Source organism: Trichoderma virens, assembly GCF_000170995.1.
Source record: "Trichoderma virens Gv29-8 chromosome Unknown TRIVIscaffold_88, whole genome shotgun sequence".
Taxonomy (NCBI): domain Eukaryota; kingdom Fungi; phylum Ascomycota; class Sordariomycetes; order Hypocreales; family Hypocreaceae; genus Trichoderma; species Trichoderma virens.
Window position 1 is genome coordinate 262,959 of NW_014013661.1, and position 15,745 is coordinate 278,703.

At 52.7% G+C, this 15,745-nt stretch overlaps 3 protein-coding genes across 3 annotated transcripts; 1 reads left to right on the forward strand and 2 right to left on the reverse strand.

Moving 5' to 3' along the window:
• Positions 1–538: 538 nt before the first annotated feature.
• TRIVIDRAFT_112703 (uncharacterized protein) lies at positions 539–4,002 on the reverse strand (the record flags this gene model as incomplete). The annotated part of the gene is made up of 3 exons (XM_014096203.2): positions 539–2,731; positions 2,797–3,204; positions 3,391–4,002. Coding segments are annotated over 3 exons (3,213 nt in total), but the record flags the coding sequence as incomplete, so codon positions are not given.
• A 5,943-nt stretch (positions 4,003–9,945) lies between these two features.
• Positions 9,946–12,123, forward strand: TRIVIDRAFT_57348 (uncharacterized protein; the record flags this gene model as incomplete). Its single annotated transcript, XM_014096204.1, has 6 exons — positions 9,946–10,608; positions 10,678–10,792; positions 10,878–11,209; positions 11,269–11,554; positions 11,672–11,896; positions 11,966–12,123. 6 exons carry the CDS (start codon positions 9,946–9,948, stop codon positions 12,121–12,123), a joined length of 1,779 nt encoding a protein of 592 aa, XP_013951679.1.
• Positions 12,124–12,332: 209 nt separating this feature from the next.
• TRIVIDRAFT_88583 (uncharacterized protein) lies at positions 12,333–14,222 on the reverse strand (the record flags this gene model as incomplete). Its single annotated transcript, XM_014096205.1, has 3 exons — positions 12,333–12,532; positions 12,595–14,064; positions 14,119–14,222. 3 exons carry the CDS (start codon positions 14,220–14,222, stop codon positions 12,349–12,351), a joined length of 1,758 nt encoding a protein of 585 aa, XP_013951680.1.
• Between the last annotated feature and the right edge of the window lie 1,523 nt (positions 14,223–15,745).

Genomic DNA, 15,745 nt, shown 5'->3' on the forward strand with positions numbered 1-15,745 from the left:
AAGCCGATATATTATGCGGTAATAGCAGTAGTAGAAAACAATTACTATGCAATTATGTCTAAAAAAAAAATGTGTCATGATTCATTCATGCTTGCTTGTTGCTCGCTTGCTAGTTCTGCATGCTTGCTTGCCTTGCCCTCCTTCTAACAAATCGTTCTGTTCAGGGCTCTTAAAGCCATTCCCTTGTGGTACCTTGTCCTGACTCTTCGTGGCGTCATGCCAACAGGCGGTATGCCTAATTAAAGAAAATCCAACTCTAATGTGTTTGTAGACTCTTTAAAAAAAGAAAAGAAAGAAAGAAAAAACCGAAAGCGCCGAAATTTCAAGCCTCGAATAACTGAATAAACTTTTTAATGTTCAAATATGTGATGAAAATAAACAAAATAAAGCAGACGAGATTGTCGCAGAAGATGCCTCAGTCATTCGTTAAAAAAGAAGGTGGGAGAAGAAAAGAGAAAAAGGATGAAAATTATGAAGAAAAAAAGGAGAGGAAGGAGGAAATTAAAAGAAAGGCGAAAAGGAGAATCGCGTGTAGAGACTAGAAAAATCTACCCTTCTTCTTGGGAGCAGGCTTTTTCTTCTGTGATTCTCCCAAGATATCATCAAAAGTGGTTCCGGATGTTGCGGCAACTCGGGCGGGAGAGCTCGGTCGCGAGACTCGAGGGGGGTTCATGCCCACGAGATTGCCAACAGACGAGCTCCGATTGGAGATGCGGCTGCTTGGTGGTCGTGGGCCAAGAGAGCTGCTTCGCTGGTGAGCACCAAAGATATTGGGCGGCTCCAGAGGCACAGGCTCCAAGCCCATCATGATGCTAGAGCGGTGTGCAGCGCTCGCGCGGCGAACGCCTGGCGAGAGATTCCGCGGTCGAGGACGCAGCTGGGGCGATCCAGGAGGCGGCGATGGGGTGCTCTGGCCAGAGAGGGCGCCCAATCCGTTGTTGAGGACGCCATCGCTATCCTGGAAAATTGGGCGAGGAGGCTCGAGAGGTTCCAGCGCTGGCTCCTCGAGCGGCGGGGTAGCCGAGTTACCCATTTCCTCCCAAATCTTTGCAGCCAGCCAACAGTGACTTCGGTGATATATGGCTTCCACGCTAAACATGACTGCATCCGCAGAGAGTTCGACGTACCCGCCTCCTCCAGCAACCTCATACCACATTTTTCGGACCTGTTTGTCATCAACCCAAGGGGGGTTGCCAATAGGCGGTTGGCACAGGAAATATTCTACTCCTTCTGCAAACTTGAGATCCGGAGCATCCACGACCAAGGTAGGGAGTGATTGAAGGACAACATAGAGGAAGAGGAAATAGCCAATGCGCTGGTCGGCGAGATCTTGAGCGTTCTTTCCCTTGGCCTCCCGAGCCTCAAACTCCTTGAAGGCATCAAGGAACGGAAGTCGAATGCTACTGGTATCGTAGTTGTAGGAGTTATTCAATACCAGAAGCATTTCCGGCTCCTTGATTTTCTTGTCGAACTTGGCTTGCTCTCTGGGGGAAAGGGTGTTGTATGTCTCGAGAATAGCCGTCATTGATGGAATCAGAGGGAGATCAAATGGAATAGGAGGTAGCACTGGGGGCCTGGAACGGTCAAATTCAGACTCAATGTTGCGGAGAGCCGATGTCATCATCTCGTCAGTTTCGTTAGAAACCGTCGGTACTTCGTCAATGACTCTTGATGTTAGGCTGTTCCGATCCACGAGCAAGTCGTAGAGGGCACAATGGTCTGAATACAAGGTTTTCAGCACAATTCGGTTCAAACCGCTCTCCGCAAACGGATTCTTCTTGCTACTGGCTTTAGGTGGCCAGCTGCCAAATGCCGTCCTGTAGTAGTTCAAGACGAACTGCCTCATCCGGTTAAACGAGTTCCGCCAAATCTTGAAGCGAACATGCTTCAGCTCAGGAATAGAAGACGAATTTGCGATACCCGCAAAGAGAGACGGGAATTCAAACTGCTCGAGATGTTCATTCACATTGTGTTGGCGGTTAACAAGGTCCAGATGAGCCCTTTCTAGGCGCTGGCGGGTGATGGGAGAAACCAGCTGAAATAGGGGCAGGCGGAGATCCATGATGGCTGAGTATTTCCCTGCGGCATGTGCAAAGGCCTCGTTATAGAGCTCGACAGACCGCATACGTTCACCCAGGATAAGGGCCTCCAGTGTCTGTTCTCGGCTATGACGACAGTCTCCAAAACCCAATGACTCCGAGTAGAAGCCAAAGCTCAGGTCGACAGCATTGCCGAAAGAATAGCCATCAGCGCTTGAGAAGCAGAACTCCTGCAGGAGATCCGAAATTTGGAGAAAGGCATGAAACGTCCTCGGCCGTTCTGGTGTTCCCACGAGTGGCTGGCCTGTGAGGAAGGCGAATAGGTTTCGAATTGCAATCAAACGTTCCAGCTCCGCCTTTGAGTTATCCACGGGCACTGTCAACGAAGTTGACGAGGCGTTTGAGGGTGGAGAGGGGAGATAGAGGTGTAGGTAATCCGAAGAGTTATCAAATGGAATCGTTGGAGATGAGACTCGCGAAGCATCATCGGTGCTAAGGCTATCTCTCCCAGTAGAGTTTCTAGCCCTGGCTCTGGAGACCGTCGGAGACTCCAGTTCTGACCGGATAAGTTCGTTGAAAATAAATGAAGAGCTCACAGTAAATTCTGGAACTTTAAAGGACGGTCCGCGCCCGGTAGATTTTGGGTACAAATAAACAAGAACTGCGCCGTTCTCATTCCAGAGTTCAGGAACCTGTGGGTTGTCGCGTTAGCCATTGTCAATCAGTGTTGAATAAAGGGTGTAGCTGTGTTTTATACCTTTTCTCCATTCTTCAGGAAAGCCGGGTTGTATTCCGTTTTGTTATCTTCAGATATGACCCAGGCAGCCAAATTGTTGCCATGGTTGGCGTCCATGGAGTTGGAGCGGGATCTACCAGGCATCCAACTTCGTCGTAGTTTTCTCCTAGTTGGACTCTGGCTAACGCCAGACACGGGGCGTAGGTTTGTGGATGTAGACAACCTTGACCCATCTATGAGTGTAGAGTTGACTCGTGCGGAGACACTTCGTCCTCTGGGCTCAGGCAGAGGGGCCGTCTGTCGAGTTCTCAGACCTTGCATGGGAGGAAGAGAGTCCTTCCGCTCTGAATATGATATGCTCCGCTGTCTGTTTATGTTGATATCGACATTTCCACTTCCATTTGGTGGCAGAGACTGTCTGAAGGGGTTCTCGCTATTCTCGATCGAATTGCGGTTCGAGCCAGCGCTCTCATCAATGGCCCCAAAAGACGATGTCTCTGGCCCGGGCGACGGTGGAGTAGGATCCATAATGACCGGATTGACTCTGAGCTGGGATTCGATTTGGGAGTCAAAATCGAAAGCAGGAATGGCTGGGACCGGTATATCATGGTCAACGACTGGTGTATTCGTTGCGGAATAAACAGAGGGAGAAGGTGGTGTGGGGTCCATGATCTGCGGAGTGACGTCGGCTTCGTCCAGGGGGCTAATGATATCAGACTGTGGCATTACGAGCAGCGATATCTGAGATGACACGGTTGGTGTTTCTGAAGAGGGATAAAACACTTGGGCCTTTGGTGGCATCGGAGGACTGTGTTGCGGGGGCGGAAAGGATGATGTATCAGAGTGCTGGTGGTCTGATTCAAAAAGGGTTGGGCTATCATCGGCCATGCTTGAGGAGCTAGTTGATTCCGCTACCGAGTACAATGGCGGCTGAGGAGGAGGTGGTGGAGGCCCCGACGGGGGTGGAGGAGGAGGATCGAGAGGCGCAGGAGGAGTGTCGAAAGAATTAGCAGGAGAAGGATCAAAAAAATCAGTCGGAGGATCGAATGAAGCAGCAGGGGCCGGTGGTGGAGGCGGAGGCGGCGGTGGTTGTGATGGAGGCGCCATGTTGGCGATGGGCTTCCTCTGAATAGACATGGGACGCTGGTCTGTGGTTTGGATTGTAAGCGACGGAATCAAGGATGAGATTCGAGTGCTCCAAGGTTTAGGCTTCGATTTGGCCCGTGGTCTGGACGAAGGCGGTTCGGGATCAGAGCTCCTCTCGACGACGGGCTCCAAGATCTTTTGCGGCCCGTCAGCCGGCTGCGAAGCCGGGGCCTGGCCATTGTCGCGGAGCGCCTTTCGAACAGACGAGTCGGAATCGGATTTTGGTTTCAATTCGGGGCCATTTTGCGAATGGGATCGGAAGGAGGAAAGAGAAAGAGACGAGGGTAGAAGAGTGGCTCGAAGGGACTTACTCGAAGTCATATTGGGCTGATATGACCTGTCCGTCCGCAGCAAGCAGCTTGCTACGTACGTATCAGAACAGCAGAGGGAGGGCTCTTGTATATATCGAGCGAACAAACGTCAAGTGGAGCGTGCAAGTGGATTTCGATTTGTCGAGCAGGCAGCGCGTGTCAGAGGGATGAGCTGCGGCAGCACAGTACAGTACGTACAGCACTGGGACCAATTCTGAGGCTGGATCTCGAAAGCTCACACCCCCTGTGAGAATATGAACTGCCCGGAAGAGCAAGAGGAGGCGTCTAGTGTGCGAAGCTGTCGGCAAAGACGTCGGAACGAGATTCGACTGGTCCCGGAGGCGCAGAGCAGACAAAGTCCGGAGAGGCGTGCGGAACGGCGTTTTGTCGACAACGTATTACTGACTCCTCGTGGTGTCTGGATCGAGTTGAGCGACGGGGCTTGAGGCTACTTGGTGGGGACCCGATGACGTTTTTTTTCTCTCGGCAAAGGGGAGTCCTTTTTTTGGGTACCTCAGCAGGGACAGGGAGCAGTTCTTGTGGAATCGTGTCTCATCGCTGACTAGCAGAGCCCTTGTCTTCGTATCGACGGTCTTGGGGGGGGAGGACGACAGCAGATGCGCAGCCCAGCCGGTGGCCCAGAGTATGAGTATATATACCGGCGCGAGTAGAGGCCAGAACAGACGCAGCGTTTGGCACGATGGGGCCTCCGTCAAGGCGACGACGATTCGGGGTATATCATGAAATGAGGCGGCTGTTTGCCCGTCATCAGCACCTGCAGCTGATGGGCTCAGTTAGTACAGTCGGGCCCAGAGAGAGGGCTGCAGCACCTGAATTTGCCCCATTGTCAGGAACCCCAGCGCGCACATCTCGGAGACGGCCCACTCCCTGCGTCGCTATTTTTGATCCATGGACGTCAAATAGGGTCCGCCTGGTGGGACACACGGTCCTGTTCAGGGGTGCGTTAATGGGACATGACGCTGAGTTTTGTGCGCCATGATTCGGAGAGAAAAAAATCATGGTTGCACTAGCATTGGACTAGGCAGCTGAACAGCAAATGAGCAGCTGCCCGTGGACTCGCTGCGTTCCTGCCATTGCTAAAAGCTGCCTGTTGTCGGTGTACCAGAGCGGTAGGAGGTACAAGGCGAGGTTGGAGAGGTTGGAGAGGTCGATGTGGTGGCTTCGTGGTGGCTGCACTGCACAAAAATAAGCATTTGATGGATTCACACGCCCGCAGAGGAAAATGACGCCATGCGCGGACCATGACAGGTGCGCTGAGTACTGAGTACTACAAGTTCCAGGTATCACTGATGCATTGGTTACCTCCTGTTTAGGTGTTGACAGTAACACCCGACAGTACCTAGATTCCACCACTGCTACAGTAAATTGCTGAGCTGACCATGATGACTGGTGTAAACCCGTAATAAAATCACACAATGCTCGGCATCCGTATCCCGCATTTCGCAGCAGTAGGTACTCGTACGGTGATTTAGCAGGCACCTTACTGTACGAAGCAGAAGCAAGGTAGCACTGCCAGGTCCCAATACGGACGTGCATTGCTGGCACTCCCAAGGTAAAACCGTCCCAGGGGGCCCGGCAGCATGTACATGTAACCTCAGGCCCCCGTACAGGGCCTCGTCCAGCCAGTACCTGCTTCCAGAGCTGTGCCACGTTCCTTCTGGCAGCTGCTCAGGGTCCAGCTGAAGCATCCCCGTACCTGATGGCAGGTACCACCTCCAAGTACCTCTTACCAGGCATGTACATGGTCAGGAGATTCCTGGTAGGGCTTTAAAATCAGGATCTCCCTCTTCTCCGCTTGCTGCACCCTCCAACGTCAGCCCCCGGCCCTCACACAACATGGTGCGCAGATTTGCATCTTGAACATACGAGCGCCTAATAAAATACGTGCCGACCCTGCTGTGCTGGGATTTGTATTCCGTATACGCGCACTCATGTCCAGATCAAAGGGGGCTGATGCGCGCGCGCATTAGTCGAGTCGTAGGAGTTCTGGAAAAAAGGAGATTAATACCCACGGCTGCGCCAATCTGATTATTTTTCTGCTTCCCTGCGTCGCTGCTGTTCTGATTGAGTTGAGATCCAAGCGTGCAACTACTAACCGAAGGTAGTATTGCTCGGTACTCGCGACCACCGTCAGGATCCATGACTTGGTCCATGCCGGCCTTCGAGAAGAAGCGCCGGGGAGGATGGATACTTCGTACAGTTCACCACTCGAGCAACGAGCACCGTATCACAGCCTCAACACGTGGGCTGTCCCCTCTCGGCACTGCCATTGCCAATAATTATTTATAAAGGTATATCCCATACGGAGTACAAGTATGCACAAGCACCCCATAACGCTTCGTGTCGGCCGCGAGCAGACGGCAAGCCGGAGGTTTTTGGAGCCCCAGAGCGCGCGGCCTGTGCCGTATATCCTTCTTGGAGTCCCTTCAGAGGAGACAGTTGACAGAATAGCGTCGTACTCGTATGCCGTGACGATCATGTTCGTATTTCTCCAGACGTTTGACGTTGCCGCGTGGCTCAGTCACTTGATTTACATGTTTTATCGCCACTACGACTGCTGCACGGTGCCGATTGCAGGAATGCTTCAGGGTTGCATTGCTGGCTCCGTATTCAACAAGCTCTGACAGTCAGTATTCCTACCGGGGGGCACTGTTACGAGCGTTTCCAAAAGACTCAACTGAGCAATTTTTTCTCCCTCCATTTCATAAAAAAAAGGGGTGTGTTTTTGCTCGCTGTTTTTTCCTTTACTGTCTCCCCCTCAACAAACAAACGGCCGAGTATGGGAAACGTCAGGTCTGCGCCACAAAACATTATGGGGACTGCGCCCAAGCCATCAAACCTTGCCCTGATTATTAAGACGACATAGAGACTCTGATTCGAGGATCGCGCGTCTTTTGTTGAAGCTGTGTGTTGCTGATAGCCAGGCGTCAATCTTATTCTTAACCCCGCCTAGTACTTGATGCTATTTATACCGTTGCTTCCAATGCTAGATGAGGTGAGATGGGCGTGAACAACAAAAGGGGTGGGTTCATATATTACCACAGCCGCAGCAACGAAAGAGAAAAACAACACATCGTCCGCCAGCAGTCACGGTTGGGATTGGGCTGTGGACTCTTGTTTTTGCCTCGAGCCGTGTGTCTTTCCGCGCTTTCCAAGTGGAAACACCCGACGACAATAACTGGACACTATGTTACCCGGGACCGGAACTAAAACTGAACTCAATCCGCGCGCACTGGTCATGGACGCGGTTCCAGATAATCCGATTAGTTGGCGCGGCGAACAATTGCCTCAGACTAAGGACAAATCTCTGGCATGTTTTCATTGCACACAAGAGCTAAGAGGGCGGTGCGCGCTACTCTAGTCGTAGTCTGGTTTTGCTAAGAGGTTTTCCGCCGCATTTTGTCAGGGCTCGCTTGAACAAGTTCAGGCTCGCCAACCAAAGGATTAGAGAGCAAGGCGAAGGTTGCTACGCCCGTGGATGTGACGCGTACAACTAGTGGTTGAAACCCACGGGCCATGATCCCAATCATCTTATCCACCGAATAAGCTACAGCGAAGAGCCGTCGTCGAAAAAGCAGCGCCAAAGGGCTGGAGCTCCAGGCAACTCGAGGCTACCTCTCTTCTCCACCATCAACAAATCCATCCCATCCTCTGCATCTACATCTGTCCTTGTACCGGGCCCAGGATACTGGAATCACAAGCCAGACCCACATCTCGAAAATTGCCTAATTCGGTGGAACCGCCTTTCGGCGTCCAATCGATGGTGCAGCGCGTAAACGAGAAAATCCAACGGAATTTATCCTCGCTTGATTAAAAAAACATGGCAAATCCTATGGCAAGCCCGGCGTTTTATTAGAATTCATCTGCAACCTTCTTATTTAGCGCCTACCGAATAGTACGTTTAAGCTCGAGATTCTTGGGAGCGTGTCTGTCCCTGATTCGCAATTTTTTACTCTTGCTTTCTCTCTTCATCTCGTATCCCGCAACAGCCTATGAGCTGGTGGAGATGTAAAAAAAGAAGAATCCCGGCTAAAACAAACACGCTTTATCTTGTTGTCTTTTCCTATCACAGGAATAAAGCTGCAAACGTAGCGTCCCCTGGCCCCCAAAACTTAAACCTACCTGCCTACTAGCACGTCTAGCATCCGCAGTAAGCGATTCAAAACGCCCTTCAAAAATACACGTTTTGCTCAAATGCCCATTTCTATTCTCTTCTTTTTTTTCCGCAGCTGTACACTACTGCAGCCCCGCAACGTCATAAATGCAGGAAGCAGGTAGTATGATAATAAATAATAAAACGCATGCCCCGATCCACACAAGCTACCTAGTATTCTATCTCACCTTACCTTTTAACGCCCTTCTCTCCCCCACCCCGTATCAAACAGACGCCCAAGAGGGCAGATCGTAGATCGACAAATCTGACGCGGGCAAACGCAAATCAGGATTTGCTTTTCCCTGGCCCCAAAAAAACACAAACCACCCCGACCAATCCGGTTTCTAAAGCAGTATAGCGGCCCTCTCTAAGACTCGGGCTAGAGAAAGTAGCACCACATACTCTTACACCTTAGCTCTTTGGCAGGGAGACAAAGTAGCAAGTGGCAGAGCAAGGACCGTAAGTCGTAAACGTCGCCCAAGTCCGTAGGTCATCGGCTCTGTTTTTTTTTTAGAAGCCAAAGAGAGGCCTTGTGCCCAACACCCTCTTTAAGTAGATCGTTCGCCCCCCCGGTTCTCGGCCGTATTCCTTGGAAAAAACATGTTTTTCTTGTGACAGAGTTTTCCCTCTCTCCCTCTGGCAGTTCTCACTGCCTCGTTTCATTTTTTTCATTTCTTTTAAATCGATTCTTCACCATGTTGGACATGTCACTCATCAGCGCCGGGAAACATTTCATGTCAACTCTATCCAGCGTGATCACCGATTGAGCGGCTCTTCCCACGGACGCCCTACCCGACCTCTTCCCGCGCGACGGGAGACAGAGTTTATCAGGACAGAAAAAGAGTTTGGAAACTCCCCAATTGGTGCCCGCAGTCATAAATCAGAGAGCTGAATAACTGGAGAGTCCCCAGGACAAGAGTTCGGCCGATTTTCAGCACCGTCCAACTGGTCCTGCTGTCGTCTGCCCCGCGATCCGAGGTCGAGGAGGAGCATCTGGCCTCGCCTCGCCAATCCGCCCTTCCAATCCGCCCCTGCGCTCCCACAGGCCATCCGAGCAATCTGCTGGACAAAACAGGCCACATCCGGACCAAAATGAGTGTATTCGGCTCTGCCCTCTCCATGGATTCGCACAATCATCCCATTGGAGACGTCCGGAGAGTCTCGCGGGGAGTCACCTGACATTCGCGCTAATGGCCCAAGTCCTGGTCGGTGGTCAAAATCGGTGAAAGTAGGGATTGCCATTGGCCAGAAGAGAGGGGGCCCACAGGCGGATTGACCAATCAAGTCCCCAGCTTTCACCGAGAATGCACATCCGATGGTGGTGTAAGTGGCAGGACGAACCCAGAGTCCCCTTGGATGCCAAATCTATAATTCTCTTGTGTCAGGCAGAGTTCCTGAAGCAGACAAATCTTACACAAAAGACCTGGGACATTGGGCATCTTCACCTTATCGTCCATCTGACAGGAAGCCACCTGCTTCAATTCGTCCTGGTAGCTAGGCAAGGTCCCACTGCGTCCCGTGACTTACACGGATATCAACATGGATTTCCCTCGGGACATGACCCGGATGGAACTTGAAAACCCCCGTCTCTCCCCTTCCCCGGAGCTAGAGGAGCTCTTCCACCAGGTCTTCGACTGGCAAGCCTACTCCGGGGACGCTAAGACATCTGATCCCTCTTCCCATCACCACCTCCGCAAGCAATCCCTTAGCAGGATCATCACCGACATCCCATCCTTCATTAGAGACCTTACTCTTGAGTCCGATAGGGATTTCTTCGACATGCCTTCGTACTCGTCTGACGATGGACTCACGTCTGACTACTCGGCCGGCCAGACTCCCCCGGACCTGGTCCAGGGTGGCAGCACGTCGCCCTCCGACCACTCGGGGTCGTCTCCCTTCCTTGAGCCACTAGACGATGGCCACTACCACCCGGAGGCTTCCCTTAGGGAGGTTCAAGCTCAGGACGATGAGTGGACCTACCCGCAGACGGACTCTTCCAAGGGCATGGTCCAGGGTTACCCCCATCACCTTCAAGGCCTAGATGATCGCCTCAAAAGGGCCGTCGACCAGTCCTCAAAGCTGAAGCGTCGACGATCTGGCAATGACCTAGAGAAGAGACCACGGCAGTTGGTTGACCCCGGCCAGACGGCAGACGTCCGCAAGAGTGGAGCCTGCCTGCCATGCCGTGTGTCTAAGACCCGAGTAAGAAGTCACTGTACCTCCCAGGTCCCCCAATTGAATGACAGGAAAGCTGAGATTATTCTCTCCCAGTGCCATGATAGTGGAGTCTGCCCAACGTGCAGGAAGGCGTTCCCAGACCATTCTCACCTGGCCTGCACTCGCGCCACACCATCCACGTTTTGGCCCGTAATGGGCAAGATCCCCGGTATGTGGCGCACGGCACAATGCAAATTGTGCATCATCTGAACAAGCCGTTGGCTCAGGGTATTAACAGTGCAATTTTTGTGTAGATGTTTGGTCCACCAATCCCAAGGACGAGGAGCAACTTTGCTCCGGCCCACGGTTTTACACTGGAAAGCCCCGAGAGATCTCGGTCTTTTTCACCCCGGACACCAGCCTGCCGGCTCTGCGCGCCACGGTCCAGGCCTACCGGTCGCAGGGGGGCTCTGAGGAGACGGGCAGCCTGACAAAGGCCGACTTCCCTCGGGACTGCGTTCCGAGCCACCAGCTTCTGCAGAGATGGGTTGAGAACCAGATCCAGACTGAGCAGAAGTCCGACTTCCAGCAAGCAGTCCAGAGCTTCGTGCTTGCATACTCGGAAGAGGGCTGGGGACTTCCCAAGGTATGAGCCAATGAAAACCCTTTGGGACTCGTCATCACCGAGCTAACCGCTTCTCGCAGCATGACCTCGTCAACAAAGTCCACAGGATGAACTGCTTCTTCCGCATCTGGAAAGCAAGATCGTTCTGGTGCCTGGACCCAACCAACAAGCTCACAACTCTCCCGCTGTCTGTCCAGGCTCAACTGAGGAACATTGCCCGACGAGCAATTTACTCGCTGGAGCATGACATTCTCAAGGAGATGGACGAGTGCATTGCGCAGCAACTCCCAACAAAGACGCAGGACAGAATCGCCATCTGGGCGAGCATGTGGCTGCTCATTCTCATGTACCGAGAGCTCCTGCAGGGTTTCAAGACCCATATCGGTCGCCTTGCGAGCAACAAGAGCGAGTCCGCCCAGAGCAGTAAGTAACCCCAAAGAAAGATGAAAAAAAAAAAAGAAAGGAAAAGAGTCCCAGCATGAGTACTGACAAGCTTGCTAGTTGCCATTCAGGGACAACTCTATAAGCGTCTCGCGGACAGCTTCTTCCCACTCTTGGTGGTGTTTTACCACTACCAGTTCCGAACAAAGAAAAGCTTGGAGCTGTCGCTGGACTGGCTCAAGTCTCCAACTTACCCTGCTGCGGCATGCCATAGCAGAGCGATCCGCGAGGCTGCCCAGCAACTTCTCGACTCTCGCAAAGAACACTGTAAGTTGGTCCTGGAGAGCCGCACCGCTCGTTGTCGTTTCATTGTAGCCCTGCTAACACCTGTATCAGATCAGAAACTGCAGTCTTCAAAGAGCGAGATTGATCAGCTGCTGTGCGTCTTCGTGGTGAACCACGAGCTGAAGAAGATGAATGCTAGGAAGCGCCCTTCCAAAGCTAAAGGCTCAAAGCACGCAGTCGAGGACGATTGTGATGATGATGCCGAGTAGATGATTTGCCCATTCTATAAGGACATGCTTCATGAGTTACGACTTGATGACAAACAAGAATGCAAATGGAACATTTTGACTAGGAAATGATGAAAAAAAATTGGCGTCCAATGTTTTGGTGTTTGGGGGGAAGGGGTTTACGTCTTCATGATTTTTCTTTCTTTCTTTTGTTTTTGTTTTGTGCTCACCTGGAGAAAAATTGAAAAGTTAGACAGTATGAATGAATCATGATTGAATGACTATTTGTGTTGAGATCGTCTTGGTGGCCTTTGCATTGATCTTAGCCGCAGAGTTGACATGGTCGATGAGATCCTCCCTGTTGACACGTCTGGCAATTTCGCTAGCTAAGCCAATCTTCAACAAAACTTTGTCCTTCTTGCCCTCTCTCTGCTCGACGCGTGACTCGAAGCTGTGTAGGGTTAGACTTTTGGTCATGGAAAAGTCAATGCATGTTTGGGTTTGAAACTTTACCTGATAGCGTCGAACACCTGGCCCGCTTGTTTCGGCATGACGGGGAAGATGGTGGCTAGGACACTTGCGACGGCACCAAGGTACTGGGCCCAGAAAGACGAGCCGGCACCCCTGTCGTCGAGTATGCCCTGCAGGCCCTTGTGCAGCTGGGCATCAAGAGGCCCGAGGCTGCCTCCCCATCTCGCGGCGACGCCAAGGCCAAGGAGCGCGCGGACAAGATGAGTCAGGCCGGGGCAGTCGGTGTCACGAGAGACGGCATCGTGGACGGCAAAGGCGGTATTGGAGTCTGCATCATGGCCGTGGCGGCTCCAGACTTCTCTGATGAAGAGCATGCCCGCACCGGTGTTGAAGATGGTGGGGATGCGGGCGTGGGCGAAATCTGACGGAAGAGATTCTGATAGCTTACTCAGAATGGCTTCAAAGACTTCTTTTTCACCATCTTGTACATTGGCAAGGACGTCAAGAGGATTGCTCTCTCTGATTTCCCGAGGGAGCTTCATCATCAAAGCGCCCTGTCGGTTGGACCCCCCGCAGAATGTGACCCAGCCGAGGTATGGGACAGCCTCGACGAAAGCCTCGACGACGGTAACAATGGCAGGGAACTGGTGTCTGCGTCGCTTGGACAGTCCAAAGATCTTGCCCTCGTAGTTCTGGTTCATGTGCAGCATTCGGGTCGTCTCCTTGAACCGAGAGCCGCGAACAGCATAGGTGTTGGACGACGAGATGGGGTAGGGGCTGATAGGGTCGTCGTGCATCAGCATGCTGCCGTAGCCGCGGAATCCGCCGCCACACATGTAAACATCGACGAGGATCTCTTCCCCCCTCTCGTTTGCATCCTTGATGGCTTGCAGAGCGGGAAACTTGCTACATAGGCTGGCGTATAATTTGCCAAGGCCATCCCTCAGGTTAGCCGTCTCAGTAGCTTGCACATGCTCGGGGTGTTCTTGTAGCACACGCATTAGCTTTGCAGCACCATAAGGCAGACTTCCCCCGGCACGAGCTGCTTCTATTTCGTAGTCTTGAGTGTTAGTGTCCACCCAAGTCATCTGCACGCTTCCGCCTCCAAGGTCAAGGAAGAGAGCACCACCGGGAACGCCTCCGAGGCCGCTCCTCGATCCCATGACGGCACCGAGGAGCGTTTCAACGGGGGGATCAAGGATGGAAACAGTCAGTCCACCAGTGGCCTTTGCGATGGTATCCAACATATCAGGGGCGTTGACAGCCCGACGCATGGCCTCGGTGGCAAGCATCATGATATGTTGGGGAGGGACATCGTGAGAGACAGCAAGGTGATGAAAGCGTGCTATGGCAGAAGACACCGACTCTATGGTTGCGGCAGGAAACACAGGCCCAGAGGGGGACGGCGTCAGGGCATCAAACAGCGAAATGGCCTCTCTTGCAGAGTAAACCGGGGTGAGAAGACGAGTACGGGGAGGTGCCAGGGAGGTGATGCTGAAGCGGATGCCATTGCTGATGCCACTGTCAGTGCCAGTGATTCAACCAGAAGAGCTCCAGGAAACTAACCTGCCCATGTCAACAACGGCGTACAGGTGGTTCTGCTCATCGGGGCGCCATTGGGGGAGCTTCTGGGACAGATTGTCCAGCGTCACAATGTTGGTGGCCGGCATGATGTAATAGCGTCGGCCTTGTTTTCGTAGTCAGAGTCTGATGGCGCCTCCCCGTCAGCAAGTCGGTCAAGAGAATAGAAACAAAAAATCAAATCAGATCACAATGCGTACAGGTGGCAATACAATACGAGCGCTAGCCTCGAGACACCTGTCACAAAGCGAAGGCGATGCACGATCTGGGTCGATCGGTCTGAGGCCCGAATGCGACGGGATTCTGGGTTGGCAAAGGTTGGTTGGAAAAAAACCTGGAATCCATGCTGGCGTGGGGTTTCAGTGGATAGTAGCGGACGGATCCGAATCTCCGACGCCTGGAACGGGTACCTAGCGGAAGGGCACGCGAGACGGGCTAGGGGAGATCTCGAATCTGGAGTCTCGAAACGCTAACTCAACGGCTAGAGTCACGGTTTGCAAGAGGAGGAGAAACGAAGTTTTCTGGCAAGCTCTTTTTTTTTGCAAAGTCGGGGGAGAGGCATAGATGCCCAACAAGACCCCCACCATATATGTATTCGCAGCAAAGCTCATGCACTTCATCTGACATCTGGCGAATAACCCACAGGCCGTGCAGCCTCGACCAATCGATGCCGCCATTCACCTTGCACACAGAGGCATACGTGGAACAGCGTCGTCCTGTCCATGCCGTCGCCCTACATAGACCGTACATGTAGTACCTAGTACGAGTATAGTATCTCGTAACTCGTGCTGCTGCCGTTGCTCCATTCTTCCCATTCCTCCATTCCTCCATTCCCACCTACACGCACATACATGCCCCCCTTCCCCTACACCTGCTTGCTTGGCTTGCCTGCCTCCCACTCAGCGTCAAAGCCCAGCATTGACTCACGCCTGTCTGTCTGCCGCAACATGACGAATGACTGTGGAGCGGCACCTGCGAGGTTGTCACCGGGCGGACGCGGCTGACCCCGTTCCGACGAGACTGATTGGTACGAGGCCACCACCCGGAGACGAGGATGGGAGGACGAGCAGCCCCTTTGAGCTCGACAGACAGGTCCGATGTGAGTTGGATGCACATGTCGGTCGATGGCATCATCTGGGTTTAGTGTGCTCAATCCCCCAGCGGCGTGCATAATCGCAGTGCATCGTGTCTGAGTCTGGCTCGTACAATGAATGCATCTCCCATGTTTTGTACGTGGACGTGCATGCTGTCGGAAGCTTGTCAGCGACTGCAATACCATGACAAGGCCACAGGCACGAGTATAATAAGAAGGCTTGAGACACGTACCACACAGACCTACATGACGGCAATGTACATGTATGGAGCTTCTCAGCACCTGTAGGAACTCATCAATCACCACCTCGTCTGCACCTGTAGCAGCAGCCGCAAGTTGCTATTCGTTCGGCTCCGTGGCCCTAGATGCCGCCTGCGCTGGGGTTACATGAGACAATGCACTCGGGAGTTGTTGTTGGGAAGAAGTGGGAATGAGCAAGCACTCTTCCCCATCTATAGCAATAGGTCGATTCAGAAGCATTTTCAGCCCCAGAGAACAAGTCGTGTGTAATCTCGGGCC